Source organism: Myxine glutinosa, chromosome 13 (genome assembly GCF_964187855.1).
Source record: "Myxine glutinosa chromosome 13, kmMyxGlut1.1, whole genome shotgun sequence".
NCBI lineage: Eukaryota > Metazoa > Chordata > Myxini > Myxiniformes > Myxinidae > Myxine > Myxine glutinosa.
The window spans coordinates 85,186,331-85,212,522 of NC_136273.1; the positions used below are offsets into that span (position 1 = coordinate 85,186,331).

The 26,192-nt window shown below is 47.8% G+C and overlaps 1 protein-coding gene across 1 annotated transcript in view; it reads left to right on the plus strand.

Moving 5' to 3' along the window:
- The first annotated feature begins 21,480 nt into the window (after positions 1-21,480).
- LOC137412638 (neuroserpin-like) overlaps positions 21,481-26,192 on the plus strand; it is a 25,444-nt gene continuing 20,732 nt past the window's right edge. Inside the window, exons 1-2 of the mRNA XM_078767029.1 lie at positions 21,481-21,703; positions 23,053-23,244. Coding sequence (XP_078623155.1) covers positions 21,481-21,703; positions 23,053-23,244 — 415 coding nt within the window. The remainder of the gene's footprint in view (positions 21,704-23,052; positions 23,245-26,192) is intronic.

Consider the following 26,192-nt stretch of genomic DNA (forward strand, 5'->3'; position numbering starts at 1 on the left):
CATTGTTTTCCGGTTGTCCGTCCGTCCATCCGTTTGAGCTAAACCTCGTTTTTCTCAGCAACCACAAATCCGATTGAGACGAAACTTTCAGGGTAGGAGCGATGCCCATGTAGAATGTTTTAATGATAATTGTGACATAATGGGTCACGTGGTATGGCAGCCATATTTGATTAAACGCAAATAATAATAAAATTATTTTTATGGAAAAAAATTATGGAAAAAGTTGAAACTTGGCACATTGTCAACTACTCCCAAGGTGGAATAAAAGCATGATAATGATGACATCATCAGTGAAGTGGTATATCAGCCATAAATGTTTTCATCGAATGCCTTATCCTAAAAATCGAATTGCATGCACATGATCTATGACCCATTTGTATTGAAATATTAAATTTATGACATTATAGGTCACATGGTTTGGCAGCCATATTGGATTTAACCTAAAACCTTAAAAAACCATCTTCTCCCAAACCACCAACGCGATCGACTCAAAACCCTACGTGTGGTGTCGACTAGGCACTGCGATTAAATGTTGATCACCAAAACGTCATCGGTCACATTGTGTGGCAGCCATATTGGATTGAAGGAAAATATTAAATAATTATATCTCCGAAACCGCTTACTTTATTGATGCAAAACATTACAAATGTAATCTAACACCATTGCGTGTAGATTGAAAATGATGACGTCGTAGGTCATGTGGTTTGGCAGCCATTTTGGATAGAAAAACGAACCTTACCGAAAAAGATCAACACGAAACTTCAGAAACGTGATCCCCTGCCGATACATATGCAGAGTGTACATTTTTGATGTCATATGTCACGTGGTTTAGCAGCCATATTAACTTGAAAGCCGATATTTAAAAAAAAACCCTAATCCGAAACCGCTTCACCGATCGATGTGAAACCTGTCATGGCTGGTGAATATGTGATACTTGAAAACAGCTGAAGGGATTTAAATCAAACTTGTTTGTTTTTAGGACAGTGAACGAGGACATCCACCCATTGCCACGCTCAGGGATTATGCGGAGTCATATTGGCGACGCAGTCGAATTGCTGTAGTTTGTCATGCCATCCTTACATAAGAAGCATTATCGTACTCCATGACAAAATGCCTTAATGACTAAACTTATTCTTGATGGCAATGTAAGATTATTATTTTGATGGCCATGTAAGGCAGCTGTCGGTGATTAACCAATATTTAATTGGACTTATAGATCCCGAAAAGCAATTACGCAACAATTGGTTCCACTCTGCCAACTAATTATCTCCGCCACGGAAAATGGAAGGAGGTTATGTTTTCACCCGTGTCTGTCTGTCTGTCTGTCTGTCTGTCTGTCTGTGAACAGGATATCTGAAAGTTGTGGACGGATTCTGCCGAAACTTGGTGGAAGTGTTGGATATGTGTCAATGACTAAATGATTGGATTTTGGTGAAGATCCGGATCCTGATCTGGATCCGAGAATATTTTTAAAGTGATTTATCACCATGGAGAGGCAGGGCAAACACCAATATGCAGTATAGCACGATGTTTCAAAAAGTTGTGGCCGAATCCAGACAAAACTTGCTCGACAGGTTAGGAGTGTGACTATTTTGCATGATATTTCAAAAATTATGGACGACTTAGGACAAAACTAGGTGGATGAGTTGGTGAGGCAACAAGAACAAGCCAATTAAATTTTGGTTCAGGTGCGAATCCACATCAAGTATATCAGTGAAATACAACAACAACAACAACAACATCAACAGACATTTTAAGGCCATTTTCCCTGCTAGAGCGGGGGTTAGCCTTGCGGGCCCCATGAAAATCTTATCCATTTTCTGCATCTCCCCTTGTTAACACCTTTGCCCGCATTTCTTCTTCCACCACCTTCAGCCAAGTCTTTCTCGGTCTTCCCCGTCCTCTACTTCCTTCTACATTCATTTCCATCATTCTTCTCAACCAGTCACTTTCATCCTTCCTCAACACATGACCAAGCCATCTCAACCTGTTTCTCTTCACAGCATCCATCACAGGCTCTATTCCCATCATCTTTCGCAATTCATCATTTGTCTTCCTTTATCTCAACGATACTCCGCACATACACCGAACCATTCGCATTTCCACCCTTTCCAGCCTTCGTTGCTGCTCTACATTCATTACCCATGTCTCACTCCCATAAATCATAACACTTCTCACACATGCAGCATACACCTTTCCCTTCAGCTTCAACGACACTCCCCTCCTCGTCAGCACGCCACTCAGTTCCCGAAACTTCTTCCATGCACATCTCACTCTAGCAACCGTTGCCTAGTCTGATCCACATTCTCCATTCAGCATGTCTCCGAGGTAGAAAAATGTTTTCACACCTTCCAGCTTCACGCCGTCTCCAAGATCTAATTCAACATTTCCTCCATCTGCAGCTCCCTCTGTGCACACCCTACACTTGAACATCGCTGCCACACTGGTTAATGACCCTCTCAGCCCACTACATTTTTGATGAACCCACTCTGCGTACATTGTACATTGAATGGAGTTCACTCCGACACCCTTCATGCACACAGCACACGGCCACTTCCCAGTTCTTTCCACCCCACCACATGCTTTAGCACTTGCCATCACCTTGGTTTTTTCCGATATTCACCTTCAGACGTTTTGTCTCCATACATTCCTTCCACTTGTTCATCTTCTCCTTCAGTCCAGCGATACTTTCCGCAATCAACACCAGATCATCTGCATACAACAACTCCCACGGTAAACCCTCCTTTACGTTCTGAGCCAGCACCTCCATCACAGCTACAAATAGTAGTGGACTTAGTACCGACCCCTGATGCACTCCCACCTTCACCTCAAACTCACCACTGTTCCCGTCCTTCATCCTTACAGCTGTGCGCGCTCTCTCGTACATTGCCATCACTACTCTGATCAACCATTCCTCCACTCCTAACTTCCTCAATGCCCATGTCAATACTTCGTGTGGAACCCTATCGAATGCTTTCTCCAGATCAACAAACCCAAGAAACAACTTCTTCCTCTTCTCCATGTACTTCTCCTGCAACTGCCTTACATTAAAAAGCGTGTCTGTCGTTCCTCTTCCTGGCATAAATCCAAACTGTATTTCGTCGATCTTCACTTTCTTCCTTGTCCTCCTCTCCAGCACCCTTTCCAATACCTTCATTCCATGCTCCAATAACCTTATCGCTCGATACAAGCCACAGTCCAGAGTGTCACCTTTCCCCTTTTATAGAGGGACGAGAGTTCCCAACCCACTGGAATGCGGCCTTCTTTCACCACCAGATTTCAGATCTCTGTCACTCTCTTCACTCCCCAACTTCCCGCTGCCTTCAACATATCTCCCACAACGCCCGTCGGCCCTCCCGCTTTTCTACTCTTCATTGCTTTCATCGCTTCCTCAACTTCCTCCTCAGTTATCTTCTCTGCCGGTCCTAAATCTGGGTTACTCTCTATGTTGCCGTCCCATTCATTCTCTGCATTCAACAGTATTTCCATATATCTTTTCCATCTTCCTTTAATTCCATCTGGGTCCACAACGATTTGTCCCACTTCATCCTTCAAGCAACTCACCCCCATCACATCGCACCTCTCTTTCGCTATCTGCTTTGCAATCCTGAATACCGCTCTCTGACCCTCTTCCGAATCCAAGCTTTCTCCGAACATTTTCCTACATTCCTCCTGCGCCTTTGCTACCTCTTTCTTTGCAGCCTTCTTGGCTGCCTTATAAATTTCATGCTCTGCCTTTTCTGCCCCCGTACCCTTCGCCTTCTGCCACTCCTTGAACTTCTTCCTCTTCTCGTCAATCCTCTTTCCAACTTCATCATCCCACCACCGTGTTTCCGAGTGCCTCGGTGGTCCTTTTGTCCATCCACATCCCTCACCAACGGCTCTCAACAGACTATCTTTCATTGACTTCCAACCACTTTCAAGGTCAACCACATCGTCCTCCACCATACTCAGCCTCTCTTTTAATGCCTCACTCACTGTCACCACTTTCAACCTCCACACCTTCATTCTCGGTTGGTTCTTCACCCGCCGAGGTCTCCTCAGACCTTTCACCCTTATGTCACAGACAACCAAGTGGTGCTGTGAAACAGCCTCCTCCCCCGGGATCACCTTTGTGTCCCGGAGGTGTCCCCTACCTCGCCTACGCACCCACAGGTAGTCAACGGTTGTCGTCAACCCACCTGACGTGTATGTAACGAGCTTATTATCCTCTTTCTGGAACTGAGTATTACAAACCAGCTCAGCAGCAAACTTCAAAATCCTTTCACCTTCTCCATTCCTCACACCATATCCGTAACCCCCATGAACTCCCTCAAAATACAAACTGGAATACAAACCCTAAATAAGATCTGTTGCATGATTGGCGGCATGATACTTGCTCGTACTCGGTCTTTTTGTGCGGTAACACGACATTGGGCGCGTGTGATCCCGCGGGAAGTTCTGGGGTAACTGGCTCTCGTGGACTTTTAAGACACGCCAATCTCTTTAGAGTTTTCTCGAGACGACATCCATCATACCATTCATAGATATGAAGTGAATCGGATGGAAATTGGCGACCCTGACCTTTTGTCCTATTAACTTCAAAATCAATAGGCTTCTTGCTTGTGACTACCTCTACGAGGTAGTTAGGTTTTGTGAAGGTCGGTGTGAAAATGCAACCTGTAAGTGAATGACAGACAGAATAACAGACCAGACCAAGCAATATGCGAGTACTTGCCAATCTTCAATTTCGCCAGTAGCCAACAGGGGTACATAGATAGCCTCTGTCCACCTTGGGTCCACTTTCCACTGTGGCGGAGATAATCACATGATGCAACAGGAGGTCAAGGTGCACCCTGATGCCCCTGCGCATGGACCTTCGGTGCGCCCACCCGCTAGCATTTGCTGACACATGATAATGACTTACGTATCGTTTCGAAAATAATAAGCTGATAAAGACAAATGCTGTCATTTTGGGCCGGTCTTGGGCGGAGGGACCAAGGGATGGTATTGGCCACGACCCAAAGGTGATGCACAAACTGCGTATGTTACGCACCAAAAATCATTCCTCACCTCTGGGAAGTTAAGCATTATGAGTACACGGTGCTGTGGGTGGGTGGGTGTGCACGTGCACCGACATTTTGCAAAACCTTGAATCTTCCCGTGCGTTCACATCAAAACTGCATGTTTCTCCGATTACCATGTTCAATTGATTCTCACCGTCCTTCATCCATCTCATCTTCTGTACATTCATTCTCTCCTTCATTCATTCCCAACGTCCTTCATTAATCTGATATCTCCTCTTGCACATTAATTTTGTGCTTCACTCGTTATAATCACCGTGCTTAATGGGTTCTCACCGTGCGTTATTCATTCTCACCGTGCTTCAATCATTCTCACGGCGGTTCATTCGTTATGACCGTTCGTCATTATTTCTCACCGCCCTTCATTCATTCTACCCTCCATTCTACCCCATGGTGTTTGGGCCTCGTACCGCCGCTTTATAATGTCTCCTTTGGCGTGTTTTGACGATCCCAGGATAACACGTCCACGTGCTGGTAATTTGTTTCACGTTTCACGTCAATTTTATACACCATTTCGACTTAAATATGTATTGTGTAATAATGATTGTTATATGACGTAATAATGATTATTTCATGACGTAATAATGATTATTACATGACGTAATAATGATTCTTACATGACGTAATAATGATTCTTACATGACATAAAAATGATTATCACATGACATAATAATGATTATCACATGACGTAATAATGATTGTTGCATGATGTAATAATGATTATCACATGACATAATAATGATTATCACATGACGTAATAATGATTGTTAAATGATGTAATAATGAGTGTTATATTGTGTAATAATGGTTGTTATATTGTGTAATAATGAGTGTTGTGTAATAATGAGTGTTATATTGTGTAATAATGATTGTTATATTGTGTAATCCTAATTGTTATTTTTTGTGTAATATTGAGTGTTATATTGTGTATTAATGATTGTTATATTGTTTTTTTTGTTGTTTTTTTGTATACTGAATCGAGGCTCGTGAAAGAGCTAGCATTTACTTCACAAACAAATCAACCAGACAAACAAAATATACAAAAAGAGGGAGCGGAAGACAAGATGGGGAGAAAAGGGGAAACACACAAACACAACATCCGAGAGCAGGGAGATGTGTGGGAGGGAGAGGGCCCGGGGGGAGGAGGCATGGGAAGGGGGGTGGGGGGGGAGGGAGAAGTATAAAGCACAAGGACACCAAGGACTTCCAGGACAGAAGTTGGTATTTCAAAAAGTGGAATTGTGGTGAAATTAGCGGGGGTAGAAAAGATCAAGGTTTTGGATGGGGGAAGATAAGAGATGGTGGTGAACAGCTGTTTTAAAGACTTGGAGGGTGGAGTGGGATTGAAGAGAGTGAGGGAGTTTGTTCCAGAGGTGGGAGAAAAGAGGAATGAAAGAGTGAAGGTGAGCAGAGAGTCTTCATTTTGGCAGTTTAACCAAAAGAGGGTTGCAGGCAGATCTTGTGCGACCTGTAGGAATATTTGCGGGACAGAGCCCAGAGAGAGCTGGGGGGGCAAGGCCAGAGAGGAGTCGGTAGAAGACGGAAAGACCACCAACCTGCCTGCGGTGAGTGAGTGAATGAGAGGCCCTTGGAGTTCGCTTCATCGCGGGAGATTCCAATGATTCTGAATGCTTTGGTTTCAACAGCGCGAAGGCGAGCTAGGTGTGAGGCAGGAGCACCAGCCCAGAGGGGAGAGCAGTATTCCATTGAGCTGTGGATGAAAGCCTTGTATGTGGTGAGGAGCTCAGGTGTGCCAAGGAAGGACTTCGCACGACAGAGGATGCCCAGGCGGCGACTGGCCTTGGAGGCCAGATTTGAAATGTGGTTTTCCCAGGAAAGATCATGGCAGATAGTGAGACCCAAAAGCTTGAGTGACAGAACTTCTTGGAGAGGATTATTCAGAAAGTGGATGGGAGGGTTGTCCAGTCGGTCTTTTCGGAGAGACATCGTAAGAGTGTGAGATTTGTCAGGATTGAAAGACATGTTCCACTTGTTTGCCCAGTCTGTGATTTTGTCAAGGTCTGCAGAGAGTGAGGAGGCTGCAGACTGCCGATCTGAGGGATGAAGAATGGAGCGACAGAGAGTAGAGTCGTCAGCAAAGAGATAGAGAGGATTTTCAAGAGAGTCAGAGAGATCATTGATGAAGACCAGAAAAAGCACAGGGCCCAGAACACTGCCTTGGGGAACTCCAGCCTGAACAGGAAGAGGAGATGAGAGAAACCCATTCAGGGCCACACGTTGACTACGACTAGAGAGGAAGTCTGCCAGCCATGCGTGGAGATTTCCATGGATACCAAAAGAGGAGAGTTTGGTGAGCAGAGCGGGGTGCCAGACCGTATCGAAGGCACGTGATATGTCAAGGGAGACTGCTCTAATTTCCTGTTTGGCATTGAGGACCTCCATCCATTGTTGAGAAAGCAGAAGCAGGATGTCCAGAGTGGAGTGTCCAGGTCTGAAACCAAATTGATGATCAGAGATCAAGCCATTTGAGAAGAGGAAAGATTTCATATCTGAAGCAATGATGGATTCCATGACTTTGCTGATAATTGGGAGAAGGCTGATTGGTCTGTAGTTGCTGGGATCTGTTTTTGCACCTTTTTTGTGCAAAGCGGTGATGTTGGTAGATTTCCAAGCAGATGGAAGATGACCTTGAGCAAAAGAGAGGGTGAAGAGAACAGAGAGAGGGAGTGAAAGAGCGGAAGAACATGATTTTAGGACCCGTGGGCTGATCCCGTCAGGTCCAGTTGCAGAATCAGAGTCGAGGGTTGCCAGAAACTTTTCCACCTTGTCAGGAGGAAAGGACACAGAGTCCAGGAGCAACTGGGTATGACTGGGTATGGTGGGTACAGAGAGGGATGGGTTTGGGACACAAGATTTAGAGGCAAACCCAGAGTTGAGGCATTCAGCTTTTTCACGTGCGGAGTCAGCCGTGTGGCCATTTGAGGTGAGGGAGGGGATGGAGGGGGAACAAACACCAGAAACAGATTTTACCAGACGCCACCAGGATTTGGAAGAGGGAGACAGATAAGAGAGTTCGGTCCTGAGGACAGAGAGATATTGTTTCCTGGCTCTCCTGAGGGTGGACACACACTTGTTTCGGGCTTTGTGAAAGGAAATGAGATTTCCTTCCGTTGGATTTGCTTTCCAGGAGACGAAAGCAAGTTGTTTCTGGGCAATTGCCTCACCACAAGATTCCGTGTACCATGGACGGGAGGAAGGGTATGACAACTGAAGACGAGAAGGGATAAATCTGTGCATGAGAGAGAGCAATTTACTTTGGAAGAATTCCCAGGATGAGTTGATGTCAGAGGCAGTAGAGATGGGAGACCAGTCCAGATGATTGATGGCTGCTTGAAGACCGTGCCAGTTGGCCTGAGTGAAATGCCAGACTCGTCGACGCTGAGGAGGCTCTCTGAAAATGGTCAGAGAGATGTCCACTTTAACAAGCACATGATCAGAAGAGCCGATTGGAGCAGAAGAAGAGCAGCAGACATTTTCAGGGAAGTTAGTCATAACCAAGTCCAGAAATGAAGATTCTCCGTTGACTGGGATCCGGATTGGGAAATTGACAGATTGTGTCAGTCCCAGTGAGTCACAGAAGTCCTTTGCTGAAGAGCCATGGCTGGTGAGAGAGGTACCCACCCCCAGCCAACTGGCATGGTGACAGTTGAAATCACCACATATGAGGAAGAGAGAGTTGGGATGGGTAGATAGAAGTTGGTCCATATTATCAGACAGCGAGATGTAGATGGAGTCATCACTGTTTGGTGGACGGTACAACACGCATATGAACAAAAGGTGGGAGCGAAGGGGAAGCCGTAGCCAAAGGTATTCCTGGGGGTGAGGTGGAGAGAGGGCAGTGCAGGGCGAGTGAGGAAGAGAGTTTTTTATAAAGATAGCAACCCCACCTCCAGGACGAGGCTCAGGTCTATCATACCAGAGGAGGGATTAACCTGGGAGAGATACCAAGGAATCAGAGACATCATGAAGGAGGAAGGTTTCTGTTTAGCAGATCACGTCTGGTTTGTCAGAAGCAACCTGTATGGAGAGATCAGTTAAGTTTGAGTGAAGGCCCCGGATGTTTGAGGTCCATACTGTTAAGGAAGAGGAAGGGGGAGCATCGGATACAGAACAGGGGGGGGGGAGCGGTAGGGCAGGATGTGGAAGAGGAGGAAGAGGTAGGGAGAGCTGTTGCAGGTGTGTCAGAGATTACAGAATAGCTTGGAGAAAGGGAAGAATGGGGCGGACAAAAGGTTTGATGGTGATTGGGTGAGGCGCAGTGAGGTGTTATTTGAAGAGGGGGAAGAGTGAGGCAGAAGGTTGAGGAAGATGAAGGTGAAAGTTGGAAGGGGGAAGAAGCGGGGAGGACGCTTTGAGGAGGAGTGGTGAGAGGGGAGTCTAGGAGGGGAGGAGTGAGGGAGAGTCTCGGAGGGGAGGGGTGTGGGGGGAGTTTAGGAGGGAAGGGGCAAGGGGGAAGATTTGACAGAGATGGGTGATGGGGAAGATTTGGAGGGGAGGGGTGTGATTGGATTTTGAAAAGTGTACGATTTATGGGAAACGAACATTTATTGCAAAATGAGTTTCTTGAGACATTCGAGTCAAAAATACGTTTGAGGATGCTGAAGGATGGGTGGAGTTCTGGAGAGTTTAGGGAATGAATGAAAGATGCACTATAAGAGATGGAATTTTTTTTTTGAATGAATAGAATTGGTGAGCAAGTCGAAAGCATCCTTTTATAGAAGAAGTAGAAAAAAGTGTTATAGAATATGACATAATAATAAAGTTCTTCAGGGGACAGATGAAACATGTATTAACAACTTGATCACGTGATCTCGAACAACGTGGTCGAAGAACGAAAGAACAAATAACGAAGAACGAAAGAGCAAAAGAACGAAGAACGAAAGAACAAATAAGAACGCACAAGCGGATAAGAACAGGGAAGGAAAAAAAATTTTTGGTTTTTTTTTGAGATTTTAAAACAAGGGAGTATGGGTGAAAAGACCGTGAAAAACAGAGACCGAAAGTAGTTGCAGCGCGATCGAAGAACCGCTGAGACAAAAAACAAAAGCCTCAAGCCAAGGTCTGAGGACACGGTAGCCTACTAGTACTACACTAGGCCTCAGAATACACGATACGAAAAAACCGACGATTCTGTACACAGGTATGAAAAACCAACACCGAGAAACCTATTAAAGTCACCCCAATAGGTACATGCACCGAAAGAAAGATAAAGATACGACAAAAACACACATGTGAAAGATCACTTAGCTTCGAAAGCGTGAGCGCATGGAACAGCTTCGAAAAGACGTGACCTCCCCGTGGTCACGGCACTGATAAAGTGTCACTTTGTCACTTCAAGCCGCCTCGCCTCACCAGATTGCAATATAGCAATCATTATTGTGTAATAATGATTGCTATATTGTGTAATAGTAATTGTTATATTGTGTGTTAATGATTGTTATATTGTGTAATAATGATTGTTATATTGTGTAATAGTAATTGTTATATTGTGTGTTAATGATTGTTATATTGTGTAATAATGATTGCTAAATTGTGTAATAGTAATTGTTATATTGTGTGTTAATGATTGTTATATTGTGTAATAATGATTGCTATATTGTGTAATAGTAATTGTTATATTGTGTGTTAATGATTGTTATATTGTGTAATAATGATTGTTATATTGTGTAATAGTAATTGTTATATTGTGTGTTAATGATTGTTATATTGTGTAATAATGATTGCTATATTGTGTAATAGTAATTGTTATATTGTGTGTTAATGATTGTCATATTGTGTATTAATGATTGTCATATTGTGTATTAATGATTGTTATATTGTGTATTAATGATTGTCATATTTTGTATTAATGATTGTTATATTGTGTGTTCATGATTGTTATATTGTGTAATAATGATTGTTATATTGTGTAATTGTAATTGTTATATTGTGTATTAATGATTGTCATATTGTGTATTAATGATTGTCATATTGTGTATTAATGATTGTTATATTGTGTAATAATGATAGTTATATTGTGTAATAATGATAGTTATGTTGTGTAATAATTACTGTTATATTGTGTAATAATGATTTGCCGGTGTGTACCCCGGTTTAGAATAGGTACACCGTATCCCTGCGTGTCGTAAGAGGCGACTCAAAGGGTCGGCGTCAGGAAGGGCATCCGGCCATAAGAACATTGCCTCAAAAATAGAACCATGACAATTTGGAGAAGATTGTCATGGGGACCGCAAGGCTAACCCCCGCTCTTGCAGGGAAAATGGCCTTAAAATGCCTGTTGTTGTGTGTGTTGTTGTTGTGTAATAATGATTGTTATATTGTATACTAGCAGGAGTACCCGTGTGTACGAGCAGGAGAGGGAGAGGGAGAGGTGAGAAAGGGAGTGGAAGGGGGAGGTGAGGGGAGGTAGAGGTGAGGGGAGAGGGAGGGGAAAGATTTACTACATATACGTACATATTTTGGTGGGGGGGGGTAATGGGCGGGGATTTGACAGGCCCCACCGTTTTGGGGCAGGGGGGCAGGGGGGAAGGGAAGGAGGAAAACTTTTCCTATGCAAAGAGTGCTTCATAACCTCAGTGTTGCACAGGCAAAAAAAGGAAATTGTAATACCCACTGCCACCACCACCAGGTGGCGCTACACAGTACACATTTACATAGAGAATTTACGCCCCTTTCCCGGTCCCCCACACTAACCAGGGAGGCCGCGGCCACATAGGCTATATTACCCCCCTGACCCCCTTCCCAGACAAAGTTGTATTTGTATTTGTACCACGAGTAAAGTATAAAAGTGTTTATAGCTGGAGTAACCGGTGTTGCTCAAGCGAAAAAGAAACATTAACATATTTGAAATGAAGGCAAATATAATGGAAAAGCAATTGCATCCAAATCAGAATCCATCACAAATGTCAAATCATCATTTTACCTTTTCGTTGAATATATGCTGGTGAATGTGCCGTTTATCACGTTTCTGAGTTAAGTAAGATGCCTTTCAGGAAGAAGAAGAAGCCTTACCACCAACTTTGACTGCTTCCGGAATTGTTTTATTATTTGTGTTCAAATGTCTGATTGTTTTGTATTCATTTATGTGAATGTGTAATTGTATATAACTGTCATTAATCAAAAAGGCTTAGGCACTATAGAGTGATTACAGCGGTCTATAGATATCCTAAAAAAGAAGTATTTTTTTTTTCCAATTTTTTTTTAGTTTTATTTTTGCCTAATACACTCCCAGGTACTCACTGATGAACCTCTGAAAGTTTGACGAAGATCCGTTCAGCCATCTCTGAGAAAAATGGCGACACAGACAGACAGACAGACCAACGGCTCTGTTTTAAAGTAGATGGGTGTGCATATATATTAGAAATTCTTAAAGCAGAGTTTATTACCCTCGCCAGAGGAGAGGGTATTGTATTTGAGTCCATTTGTTACTTGCCGGAATATATTCACCAACATAGCACGAGGCACCAACATGGCGGCTGTTGAAGGAGCTGGGGCTCCCACGTCGATCGGAAGAATGGACGCGACAAAAAGCTGGAATTCATCCGAGTTGCTTTAATCAAACCAAACACTCAGGCACTCTCAAAAGCCCGTTTATCGGGCAGCAATATATATACATATTATCCCGGAGCGTTTGCCCAGGAAAGGCGAGAGGGGGCGTGGCCCAGCGTCCTGGCTGCGGCCTGGCAAGTTGAGGGCGAGCCTGCCCGGGCATGCCCGGGCATGCCCGGGCGTCCCGACCGAGGCCTGGCAAGTTGAGCGCGGGCCTGCCCGGGCGTCCTGGACGAGCCCGGCATGGTGATCGCTCCGCGTCCTTGATAGGTGCAAGGCGATTGTGAAAACCCAGCGGTAGCCGCTACACACGTCCCCCCAGAATCGACTTGCACCGGCAGGGTCAATTTGAGGGGGGTCCTGATGACCCGGCCGAAGCGACCCCTGGCGGGTCGTGGGAGGGGGTCCGGTGTGGTGGTGGGCGGTCGAGTGGGGGGCACCGTGGACGGGGGGGTGGCCTCGCCGCGGCGGAAGGGCCACCCGTGGTGGGTGGTCGACGTCCACGTGCGCCGGCTTGAGGCGGTCCACCGCAATCCGGTCCGACCTGCCGCCGATGTCGATGACGAACGACTTGTCGTCCCGTCGCAGCACCCGGAAGGGCCCGTCGTACGGCGGCCGGAGTGGCCCCCGATGTGCGTCGTGACGCACAAAAACATACTCCGCTGTGCGAAGTGCTGGGGGGACGTAGGACTGGGGGTCACCGTGGTGGGATGTTGGCACGGGGGCAAACCGTCGGGCGGCCTCCTGGAGGTCCGAGCGCTGGTGAGCTGCGGACCAGGGACTGGTAGCGTCGGGCACGAATTCGCCCGGGACGCGTAGCGCCTGGCCATAGACAAGCTCGGCGGTGGATGCCTGGAGGTCCTCCTTGGGGGCCGTGCGGAGGCCCAAAAGGACCCACGGCAGCCGGTCGGCCCAACCGCCGTCTTGAAGGCCGGCCATGAGCGCGGCCTTCATGGAGCGGTGGAATCGCTCGCACAACCCGTTTGCTTGGGGGTGGTAGGCCGTAGTACGGTGGAGCTTGACCCCCAGGTTGCGGGCGACCGTGCCCCACAGCTCGGAGGTGAACTGTGGTCCGCGGTCTGACGAGATGTCCGCCGGTGCGCCGAAGCGGGCGACCCAGGTGGCGATGAAAGCCTGCGCCACGTCGGCGGTGGTGGTGGAGACGAGGGGAACGGCCTCCGGCCACCTGGTGGTCCTGTCCACCATGGTGAGCAGGTGTGTGAACCCCCGTGACGGGGGTGAGGGGGCCCACCAGATCCACGTTGACGTGGTCGAAACGTCGTTCGGGCACGGTGAAAGGTGCCAGCGGGGCCTGGGTGTGTCGGTGGACCTTGGCCCGTTGGCAGGCCGTGCAGGTGCTGGTCCAATCGCGGACGTCCCGACGAAGGCCGTGCCAGACGAATCGCGCCGACACCAGCTTCTGGGAAGCTTTCCGGCCCGGGTGGGAAAGGCCGTGGAGGGAGGCGAAGATGCGGCGTTGCCAGGTGACGGGCACGATGGGGCGAGGCTGGCCTTGGGAGACGTCGCAGAGCAGGACAGTGTCCGCGAAGGGGATGTCGGCCAGGCGGAGGCCCGTGTCCGCCGCCCGGAGGGCTTGCACCGTGGTGTCGGTGGTTTGGTCCGCCGCCATAAGCGCAAAGTCCACGCCCAGGTGGACCGCGTTCGCGCTGGCCCGGGAAAGACAGTCGGCCACGGCGTTGTTTTTGCCGGCGACGTGCCGGATGTCCGTGGTAAACTCCGACACGGCGGAGAGGTGGCGCTGTTGGCGGGCCGACCACGGCTCCGTGACCTTGGCCATGGCGTAAACCAACAGCTTGTGGTCGACGAACGCCGTGAAAGGTCGGCCCTCCAGGAGGTGGCGGAAATGGCGGACGGCCAGGTGTAGACCGAGGAGCTCCCGGTCAAACGTGCTGTATTTGAGCTCGTTCGGCCGGAGCTGCCGGCTGAAAAAAGCGAGTGGCTGCCAAACCCCGTTCACCCATTGCTCATGTACGGCGCCCACCGCGTAGTCGGAGGCATCCGTGGTGAGGGCGATGGGAGCGTTGAGCACCGGGTGAGCGAGCAGTGTTGCGTCGGCGAGGGCCCGCTTTGAGCTTTGGAAGGCCGCATCCATTGCTGCGGACCAGGCGATGTCGTGCTTGGCCGGCTTGCCCCGGAGGGCTTCGTAGAGGGGCCGCATGAGTTGAGCAGCGCGGGGCACGAAGCGGTGATAAAAATTCACCATTCCCAGGAATTCCTGCAGGGCCTTTATGGTGCGGGGACGCGGGAACGTGGTGATGGCCTCGACCTTGGTTGGCAGCGGCACGGCCCCGTTCTTGGTGATGTGGTGGCCCAAAAAATAAACGGCCGTCGTGCCGAAGTGGCATTTGGCCGGGTTGACGATGAGGCCGGGCTCGCTGAGGCGCCCGAACAGTGTTCGGAGGTGGAGGAGGTGCTCGGCCTGGGACGTGCTGGCGACGAGGATGTCGTCCAGGTAAACGAAAAGGAACGGCAGGTCACGCAGCACGCCGTCCATCAAGCGCTGGAACGCCTGAGCCGCGTTCTTGAGACCAAATGGCATCCGCAAGAATTCGAATAAGCCGAACGGCGTGATGACTGCCGTTTTAGGGACGTCGGCCGCCCTGACAGGTACCTGGTGATATCCCCGTATGAGATCAATTTTCGAAAAAATGACCCGTCCCGCCAGACGGGCGGAGAAGTCTTGGATATGCGGGATCGGGTACCTGTCGGGGGTGGTAGCGTCATTGAGACGGCGGTAGTCGCCACACGGGCGCCATCCACCCCCCGGCTTTGGCACGATGTGCAGTGGCGAGGCCCACACGCTATCGGAGCGCCGCACGATGCCGAGGTGCTCCAACGCGTCGAATTCGGCCTTCGCCACGGCGAGCTTGGCTGGGTCGAGGCGGCGGGCCCTGGCGTAGACCGGCGGGCCCGTGGTTGGTATGTGGTGCTCGATCCCATGCCGTACTGCGACGGCCGAAAACGTCGGCCGCGTGAGGGCCGGGAACTCCGTGAGCAGGCGAGCAAACTCGTTCGCCGCCGGGACGGCGCATGCCAGCTCGGTCGGCGAGGAGCTGCTCAATGTGCATACCAGGGAGCTGAAGGTTTCGGCGTTGATTAAACGACGCCGTTGGACGTCCACCAGCAGTCCGTGTGCGCAGAGGAAGTCGGCGCCTAGCAGAGCCATGGGCACGTTTGCGGTTACAAACGTCCAAGCAAAGCGTTGGCCGCCGAAGCAGAGGGTGACGTTGCGCGGGCCGAAGATGCGGATGGTCGATCCGTTGGCCGCAACCAAGGAGGGGCCGCAAACCGCGGATTGCCTGTCCTGGTCAGAGGCGGGTATGACGCTCAGTTGGGCGCCAGTGTCGCACAGGAAGCGCCGTCCGGACGCTTTATCCGTGATGAAGAGTAAGATGCCCGTGTGGCCGGCGCTCATGGCTGGTAATGAACGCCGGCCCGGCCGTTTCCCGGCCCGCCGAAGGTGCACGGGGGTCGGCATGTCCGGGCCTTCTGTCCGAACCTGGCATGATAGTAACACCACGCTTGGTCAGGTGGAGGCCCCGGTCGTCGTGCTGGAGGTGGTCAGCTCGGTGTAGCGGCCGCCAATTGCGTCGGCAGTTCGGTCGTCGACCGTGCCGGGTGCTCGGGCGCCATGGGTGTTGCGTCGGACGGCGGTGGGTCCCATGTCGCCGCTGCGATGCGCTGTCCTGCGGCGGAGATCTTGTCGGCTTCTCTGGCAAGGGCACGGGGATCTGTGATCGTCGTGCTTGCCAGGGCGAGGCGTACCGGGTTAGGCAGCTGACGGAGGAACAGCTCCCGGAACAGGAATGCCGGAGAGTGCTCGCCGAGCAGTGAAAGCATGTAGTCCATTCGCTCGGAAGGGCGCGTGTCGCCGAGCTCGGGCAGGTCGAGCAGGCGCCGTGCGCGTTCCGCCGATGGGAGGGCGAAAGCGTCGAGGAGAAGCTTCTTAATCGCGCCGTATTTGTCAGCGGCTGGCGGGCTCTCGAGGAGGCTCAGGGCGCGGGCCGCGGTGGCCGAACCGAGCGCTGCTACCACATGGTGGAAGCGGGTGTCGTCGGCCGTGATGCCTCGCAGGGCGAACAGGGAATCCGCCTGTGCGAACCAAACCGCCGCGTGAGCCTCCCAGAAGGTAGGCAGTTTAAGGGCGACTGCCGTGTCCATGTCGGTAGGTCACCAATGAAGGAGCTGGGGCTCCCACGTCGATCGGAAGAATGGACGCGACAAAAAGCTGGAATTCATCCGAGTTGCTTTAATCAAACCAAACACTCAGGCACTCTCAAAAGCCCGTTTATCGGGCAGCAATATATATACATATTATCCCGGAGCGTTTGCCCAGGAAAGGTGAGAGGGGGCGTGGCCCAGCGTCCTGGCTGCGGCCTGGCAAGTTGAAGGCGAGCCTGCCCGGGCGTCCTGGACGAGCCCGGCATGGTGATCGCTCCGCGTCCTTGATAGGTGCAAGGCGATTGTGAAAACCCAGCGGTAGCCGCTACACTGTAAGATTAAAATCTGGCTTCAAGCCGCCTCACCAGCCAAAGCCTTCAACCAGACATATTAACACGCTCCTCCCCCTTCATTCCCGTTCTTCAAAGCAAAGCGGTAAAAATTGTTGTATCGCCATTATATATTACAAGCAACGGTACCCGCCCTAAGGGCGGGGCTTTAATTAGGAGGCGCAAATAAAAAGGCAAGCTATATTCCAGCAAGCCCTCGGTCTCTGACCGATTTTTCATTTGTCTGTCTGTTTGTTGGTCCGCACAGAATAAATATGATTTTCTCTGCCACCGTTGGTCCGATTGCCAGGACATTTTCACCATTGGTGCACCTCCTGCAGAATTTTTTAAATCATAATAATGGCCTAATAGGTCACATGGTATGGGCGCCATCTTGGAAAAACCGAAAAACTTTGCACCTCTATATCTCCGAAAGTGCTGCATAGAAAAAATTGAGACATGGCCCATTGTAAAGAACTCTCCATTGGGAATAAAATATGTTAATGATGATGTCATAGGTGCCTCCATTATGACGTCATAATTCGACAAGTACAAAACTTCATCTGATCAAGATGAAATTTATTGAGCGTCATCTAGGGATAAATTGGTGGAGAAATTTTTTTTTATGTCATCAGTGACGTGGTTCTGCTGCCATATTTGTTTCAACAGAAAAGCATTTTTAAAAAACACTAAAAACACTTCCTGGCGAGGGTCTGCAATCTCTGATTGTTCTTTCTTGTTTTTCATGGAAATGGTTTCTTCCTACATTAAGTGGAATAAAAACATGAATATTGTACTATATGCGATCAGCATGGCGTAATTAATCTTCATGGTCCGAATACATCAAATGGTTGAAAGGTCTTGTAAAATGAAATACCTGCCATATTCGGGAGTGTCCTACTTATTCAACATGCAGTTCTTTGGATGTCCAATTGCTAGCTCATTGGGCATTAGAGAAGGGTAAAATTATCGAGGTTGGAAGGGTCACCATTTCAACTGTTCAGTGTGAGACTGGCTCTTGGGCTTGGAGAGTCAACATTGGCTTATATCATATACATGACAAGACCTTAGAAGGTGTCTGGGTATTTTAACATTAATTACAAGGAAATTGGTCAATGCTGTACACTCATGATTACAAAGATGGCCCTTCCTTGTTAGTTCCTGGTTCGGACACTGGCCTCAGGTCACTCTCACAGTCTCACTCTGAGCTGCAGACCTGCGTGTCATCAAAGGTAGATGTGATTACCTCCACCACCAAAGGTGTAGGAGGTTAGGTTTTCACCCCTATCTGTCTGTTTGTGAACAAGATATCTCAAAAGGTTGTGGACGGATTCGGACGAAATTTGACAGGAGGTAGCGTATGTGACAACGACGAAATGATTAGATTTTGGTGAAGATCCGGATTCGGATCCGGCTAGTGTAATTTTTTCAGTGATTCTTCACCATTGGGAGATAAGGCCAAAAACGATACATATCAGGATATCTTAAAAAGTTGTGGACGGATTTGAACGAAACTTGGTGGAGAGATTGGGTGTGTGACAAGTGTTATGGATTCGTCACTTCTGCCTTTGTTGTTATTTTATATTTGTAGGATTTTTAGTTTCAGGTAAGATTGTTGTTAAGTTTTCTGTGAGAAATGGAGATGACTTTAGTGAAAGGTAAAAATAAATGTTTGACGAGGTAAAAGAAAAACGCAGCAAACAAACCGGAAGAGGCAAGAGGAGGAAAAATCGGCAGGGGAAAAGAGACGGCCGTGAGTTGCATCGAGGCTGTGAGTGGACTTCCTCGATATTGGTCGCAAATGAATTGAGGCTTCCCAGGAAAGGGATTGCCTGCGACATCGTCCCATATTACGATTGCAATTAAACCTGCGTCTCAGGTTTTGGTACCAAGCGGGAACTATTGTTAGCGGGAAAGCAAGCGCCTTCATTCCAGGTCGATCCACCATTATTCTGCAAGGAGGCCGTCCACCTGGTGCATTGTATTTGTCGTTGGGATTCCCATATCGACATCATCATGTGGATCACTGTCGGTTCCCAGATCAACCTCTCACCTCGTAACTCCTCGTCCGCAGCCGCGCAGATACCTGCCTGTTGTTATTGCTGTTTTGCACGACTTCGACCTTTACCCTGCGTGGGGATTCGTGCACGGACTTTGGGATTGTTACATTCCACTCACGTTTGGTGTATTGTGAGTTTATTGATTTGAGAGCATTGGGGAATTATGGTACCATCCTATGTATTGTTCATGAGATGCAAATGATATTTTTATGGTACTTTCGTTAAGAGTGTTATTATTGTGTATGTGAGAATTCTTAATACAATTACTTATTTTGTTCGACACAATTTCATTGGTGTGGTTTTCCCATGGTTTATTAGAACACTCAAAATAACAAATCTTTCTGCCGCGTTCCCTCTCGAGACTTGAGGGGCACCGTAACCGGAGTTTGGGGAGGTAACATGTAAAACAAGGACTAATCGATTCGATTTTGGTGAAGATATGAATATGAGAATTATTTAATTTTTGGATTCTTCACCATTGAGAGATGGGGCTAAAACCAACATATAGCAGGATATCTCAAAAATTTAGGGACGGATTTCGATTAAACTTCTTGGACAGGTTGTGTGTGTAACGAGGAAGAATCGATTACATTTTGGTGAAGATCCAGATCCAGATCCGGCTAGTTGAATTTTTCTCAGTGATTCTTCACCATTGGGAGATAGGGCCAAAAACGATACAAAGCAGGATGTCTCAAAAAGTTGTGGACGGATGATTTTGATTAAATGTGATTCTGTTTTGTGATGTTTTTGGTCTACTCTGGGATACAAAACGTAAACTGTTCACCTGGCGGAGGTATGCACTCTACTGAGTGCCGTTCTAGTTAGTCCCCTCCCGGTGTACACCGGAGGGGACTATAAGTTTGCACGCCGTCCCTCCGTCCGTCAGTCCGTCAGTCCGTCAGTTTGTCAGTCTTTCAGTCCGTCACGCAAAGAACAGTTTTCCAGACTTTTTTTTCTAAACTCTGAATGCTAATGATTTCAAACTTGGCACATGGTTTCCTCATGATAAGTTACAGATCAAGTTCGAACTTCACGACGTTTAGATCATTTTTGACAAAGTTATGGCACTTTGAACTTTGGGAATTCTGATAATTCTGATGATCCTTAACTCAGTGCCATTTTAAGTTTTAATTTCCTTTAAAAAACATTTTCTCTGCAATAATAGGACCGATTGAGATCAAATTTTCACCGTCGGGGCGACTCCATCTGTAGAATATTTTAATGGTAATTATGACGTCACAGGTCACGTGGTTCGGCCGCCATATTGTTTTCGTGAAAACACGAAAACCCCTTTTTCTCTGCAACGGCTGAACAGATCGAGGCCAAACTTTGCAGGCAGAATTGCATACCCATGACGAACAAAAAAGTCAGCGAGCATGACGTCATGCATCACATGGTTTCAGAGTTATGACGTTTTTAAGCATGAACCTTTAAAACCGAGCCCCTCCCTCATTTTTGAATCAAATCGAGGGGAAGCTTCACAGATCTGTTCAGCATGTCAATCTACTAAAATGTCCTTTTGGAATTTGCGATAGGTCACGTGGTTTGGCAGATATCGTTAATTGAACGAATTTTTTTTTTTTAAATGGATATCTCTTGAATCGCTAGTACCTCAGACCGTGAGTTGGTAATTATATAATTCACACAGTGCAATACATGCTGGATGCTCCATGGAGCGACCTTGCGGGCTTATCAACGAGGCGAGGCATGACACACATGTGTTTTGTTTTTGTTTGTTTGTTTTTTTTTGTATACTGAATCGAGGCTCGTGAAAGAGCTGACATTTACTTCACAAACAAATCAACCAGACAAACAAAATATATAAAAAGAGGGAGCGGAAGACAAGAGAATGGGAAGCACACAAACACTTGAGAGCACACAACATCTCAGCATACCTCAGATCAAGTTTGAAAACCAGCATCAACCGTGCATAAATTTGCATATTCGATCATTTTTGACAAAGTTATGGCACTTTGAACTTTGGTAGGGGACATGTATTGCAGCGCAATACTCAGAATGCTTGTTATATGATAGTGTTATGTCATGTTTTTCACACTATAGTTAGTAATTTTAGAAGGCCACATTAGACCCCATTTTAATTTATCCTTGATTGTGTAATGATGATAATAATAATATTATGCATGTTAACCTTTACACTGTAAAACAATTGTGCATTTTTTAAATGATCATCATCTTTGAATCTTGTTTATTACAGGTCATCTTACAGCCCAAGTCTGGATCCTCATCTGCTCGGTCCTGGTCCAGCACGTCCGACCCATGGCCATTCCGGCAAGTCGACCACCATCTCCAGCCAGTGTGACGGCACCTCTGGCTGTGGCCACGTACGCAGCTCTGCGCACGGTGGTGGACACCGCGGACAGCAACCTGCTTTTCTCTCCGCTTGCCGTGGCTGGCTCTTTGGGTCTTGTAGGACTCGGAGCCAGGGGTCGGAGCAAAGAGCAGATACAAGTCGCTTTGCAGATGCAAAGCCTGAATAGTGGTAGGTTCCTGAGTGTCACCGCTGAATCCGCCCATGCACATTGAGTAACTGACTCCCATGGACAAGCGGTCTTTAAATCACATAGTCGACCTTAATTCTGTGGCTGCCTGTCTTGTGTGGCCATTTTTGTTTTACCCTTTGAGGGTTTTTACTCTCGTTTTTACGGCCGAGCTCATCGGGCAAAGCCGTCTAGAACAGTGTTTGTCCGTCTATATGTATGTATGTCCCCTCAAACGTATACCAATCAGCTGAGGATCTGGTCACGTGACAGGGTGATGTGATTACGTCTGACGTCTTTACGGCGGTATGGCGGCTGACTCTCCACACACCGCCATTTTGATTCCAATTTCGTTCATGCCGAACATATCGTCGAACCTGTCATATAATGACAATCACCATGCTCTACCTTTATGTTTTTCATTCAGTGTGAAACACAAACAAACCGATTGTTAAAAGTACCATCAAATATTGAAAGGGTAGGTGTTACGTCTTTTCCAACAAAACAGTACGTACCCAACCTTTGTGGGGTATATAGATTACAGTAGATCTTCCCTCTGTTCTGTAAGTAAAACATACCCCGTGGATGTCGGGATTCCTCCATATTTCTTTGTTTAATGTTATAAGCACCATTAGTGACTGTTTAAAAAGCTAATCATGTGTGTTTGTGTTTTGTAATATTTTACAAGCCAAACTACGCCGCTGTTAGACCTTCGGTCTTGTTTTTTAAACCAGACTTAGCGGTATATGGTTTGGGCGTCCACTTTGAGTCTGGGAGGTCGGCAGTTAAAACCAAAGACTTGAAAGTCATACCAAAAACTTTAAAATTGATACGTGCTACTTCCTTGCTCGACGCTCGGTATGTAAGAGGACAGAGCACGAACAATCAACCATTTCCTGGTAGTAATAGCACAGGCTTCGATGGGCCGAAAGGCCTCTCCTTGTCACTTGCTTACCTTGACTAGTTTTACTCAAAGAGCAGCGACCCATGTTTAAACACCGAGTACGTACTGTAATTGAACTGATCGCTGAACTAACCGACACACTGTACCAGCAACTGGTCGTCAGGAAACCGGGAGCAGCTCAAGAATGATGGCCTTATAATTCAACCAGGAGGACCGCCATTTGCCATGGAGATGCCACAGTTCGTTACAAGAACGTTGCTTGTTTGTCCTTTAGGAAAGAATTGCGCAACTTACGTGCAAATTGTTCACAATGTTAGTCTCAACAAGCATTTGCAGATGTTGTCAGTTATTTTCGATTCATTTCTGTAATTTGTATGATTTTCTTCTCATCAATATCCCCTTTTACAGGGGAGGAGCAGGAGGTTCTGAGGCACCTGCGGTTGTCAGCTCCGGGAGAGTCTGGAGCCGGCGAGTTACGGTTCGCTGCAGGCCTGTTCGTGGCGGCGGGCCTCAGGCCAGACGAGGCCTTCTTGCGAGCGGCGGTTGCCTTGGGAAACGCGAGCGTACAGAGCACGGACTTCGCGCAGCCTTCAAAGGCCGCACGTCACGTCGACCAATGGCTTCGTGGCGGTTTCCGCGGCAAGTGCAGGCGCTCTTCATGTCACACATTCGCCATCCATTCATTCGGCTCTCCGTTCGTTCGGTTAATGGTCCACTTGCATGTTCATCCTTTTACTTGTGATGTGAGCACGTGGGTTGTTAATTGAAAACAAAACCCAAAATGCACTTCATTCTCGATTAGAAATTTTATCAACCATGCTTGTATATGTTTATTGTATATCTAGCAGCCCTATTAACAATCTTCTTAAAGAAGTTCAGTCAACTCAAACTTTTGGGTCTCACCATCACCATCAGCGATGATCATTCTTGGGCAAACCACATTTCCAAGTTTGCCTCCAAAGCCAGCCGCTGACTGGGCATCCTCCACCAGGCCTTGGCACACCTGAACTCCTATCCACTTACAAGGCCTTTATCTGCAGCTTGATGGAGTTACTGCTCTCCCCTCTGGGCTGGCTCCCCTGCCCCACATATTGCTCAGCTTGACTCTGTGGAAACGAAGGCCTTCAGGATTATTGGAATATCCCGCGATGAAGCTGAGTCTATGGGCGGGTTGGTGGTCTCTCAGTCTTATACCGCCTCTTTCTGCTCTTGCATCCTCCTGCACACACGGTCCACCATCAAAAATATTCTGGTGAAACTACTTAAATCCAGCAGCACTGCTCCCCTCCACTCATTTGGTCCGCTTCCCCCCCCCCCCCCCCCCCCCACCTGTGGGACCAACTTCCACATTCTCTTCAATTTCATTCTTCCTTCCAGGTCTTCAAGACAGCTGTTCACCACCATTTCAGATCGTCCCAAATCCAAAACCATGATATTTTCTACCCTCGTTAACCCTCTTCACACCATCCTACAAGGGCACCTCCTTCCAAATTTCCAGTTTTTCCTTCCTGACAGTTTGTGGCTTAATCCATCATGTTCACCACAAGTGTCCTCTCCTACTCCTCATTTTTCCCATCCCTTTTTTCTCCATCTCTATCTTTGTCCCTCACCCACCCCATCTCCTCACCCTCTCTTTCTACTGTGCCTTTTGTTCTGTTACATTCTGATCCATTCTGTATTGTTATGTTGGTGGGGAAGGGGCATATATAGATCTAGGTAGATCTGCATAGGTAGGTGCTCCGATGTCGCGAAGAAGAAGAATCATCTCGATGTACGTAAGTCAGGGACCTGTCTAGCCCGGTTTGTCGGATTAAGGTGTATCTTCTTCCCCATTACGAGGAATGGGGCATGTTAAGTAGTTCTCGGGTTTATGCCAATTCCCCGGTGTGTATAGTCCCCTCTGTGATCATTCCGGTGTCCCTTATGGCAACACATCACCTACATTAGCTAGGCCCAATAGAGCACCACATTAATTAAATTCCCCTGCCGCCACAATGACTTACAGACAAACAGACCGGAAGCGGCTGCGCACAACGCCGGCATGATGAGCAAACATCGAACAGGCAGGCCGAGAGCTACGCCCAGAACTCGTGATTGACAGGGGGGAGGGGCGAGTTGGGAGCAGGTCGCTGATTGGAGAGTAGGAAAGATGAAGGACATGCCACACTGATTGGCCACCGACAATGACGTGTCACACAATGACATAACACCAAAGGCGCGAGATGCTCGGCCAATCACTGCAGAGGGCGCGAAACATTACCAACAAGTGACGTGCTCATTGGAGGAGAAGCGCCGGCGACGTGCGGAAGGCGCGAAAGACGACCAATAAGTGATGCACCGGTTGGAGGGGAAGAGAGCTGACGTCACGAGACGATTGGTAAAACGACTCGCTCGCCGGCATTTTGCTCGCTCACTCTGCCCTCTCATTGGAATGGCATCTTGCGCTTGGAGCTCCTGTTTGCCCTGGATGTACTCTTCCTCTTCCCTTCCTTTCCATGCATTGGACCTCTTCCCGTTTGGACCTTAGCTTGTTGGGAGACGACGGACGGTGGAGTGTTGATGATCCTCCTTAATTGCGTTCGCGTACGGGACCGACCATGCAAACAAGGCTTGCCGCGCACCGGCGTACTTTGGCCGAGTGGAGCGTGAACAAGGACGCATTGAGGCCTGGTGAATGGGGGCACGGGGAGGCCTGCTTCATGCCAACATCAGAGCCTCGTCGGACAGAGCCTGACCGACCTGACTACAGACAGAGATAAGACGCACCACACACAAACACGACGATTGCTTTTTATTATCCTTCCCATTTGTTGTGTAGTTGAAGTCTGTTTGGGAGCGCTCCATTATAGGGGTTTAGTTATTTACCGGTGCATCCATTGTTCTCGGGTTCCGTAAAATAAACGTGTTTCTTTTTGTACGTAATTCCGTTTTCGGTTGTGAGTTACTTTTCGCAGGTTGAAGACTGCGCCCGGACCGACAGGTAAATCTCGCCGTTTCTTCCTCTTTCTTTCCTCCCCCGCGCATATGTATTGCAAAATCCGCCATTGATCGTCGCCTCATTAAGCTCGTTTCCATCCCTGATTGCCCGGTCTTCACCGAGGGCAATCGCACGACAGTATTGTAGCTACTCCACGGGCCTAGACTTTGTATGCAAACAAGAATGACCACACTGTGGTCACAACCATGTGACAAAATCAGGCCGATTGGGAAATGTGCATTTATTTCAAGCACTCTTAAAAGATGAGCAGCATGATTGGGAAACACATTTAATGCAATATTAAAATATTAACTCAACACCTCTTATCCATGTCACCCTCCCCAGGGTTATATTAGAATGAGCTGATTCTTGTTTAAACCCAATATGGGACCGTTCAAAAATTATGAAAGGCAATTTTTTTTAGAGAGGCATACTGACGGACTTAATTAAACACTACTAATAATTTTTATTCGACGTTGATTAGATTTGTGTGGTCCCTCATTGTGAGTAACACTCAACATAGCTACAAAGGCTTCGGCAATATGGAGCGATTAACAAAAAAAAATCCAACTTTTTGTTCCAAATTTTCAAAAACGTTTTTTGCCTAAAA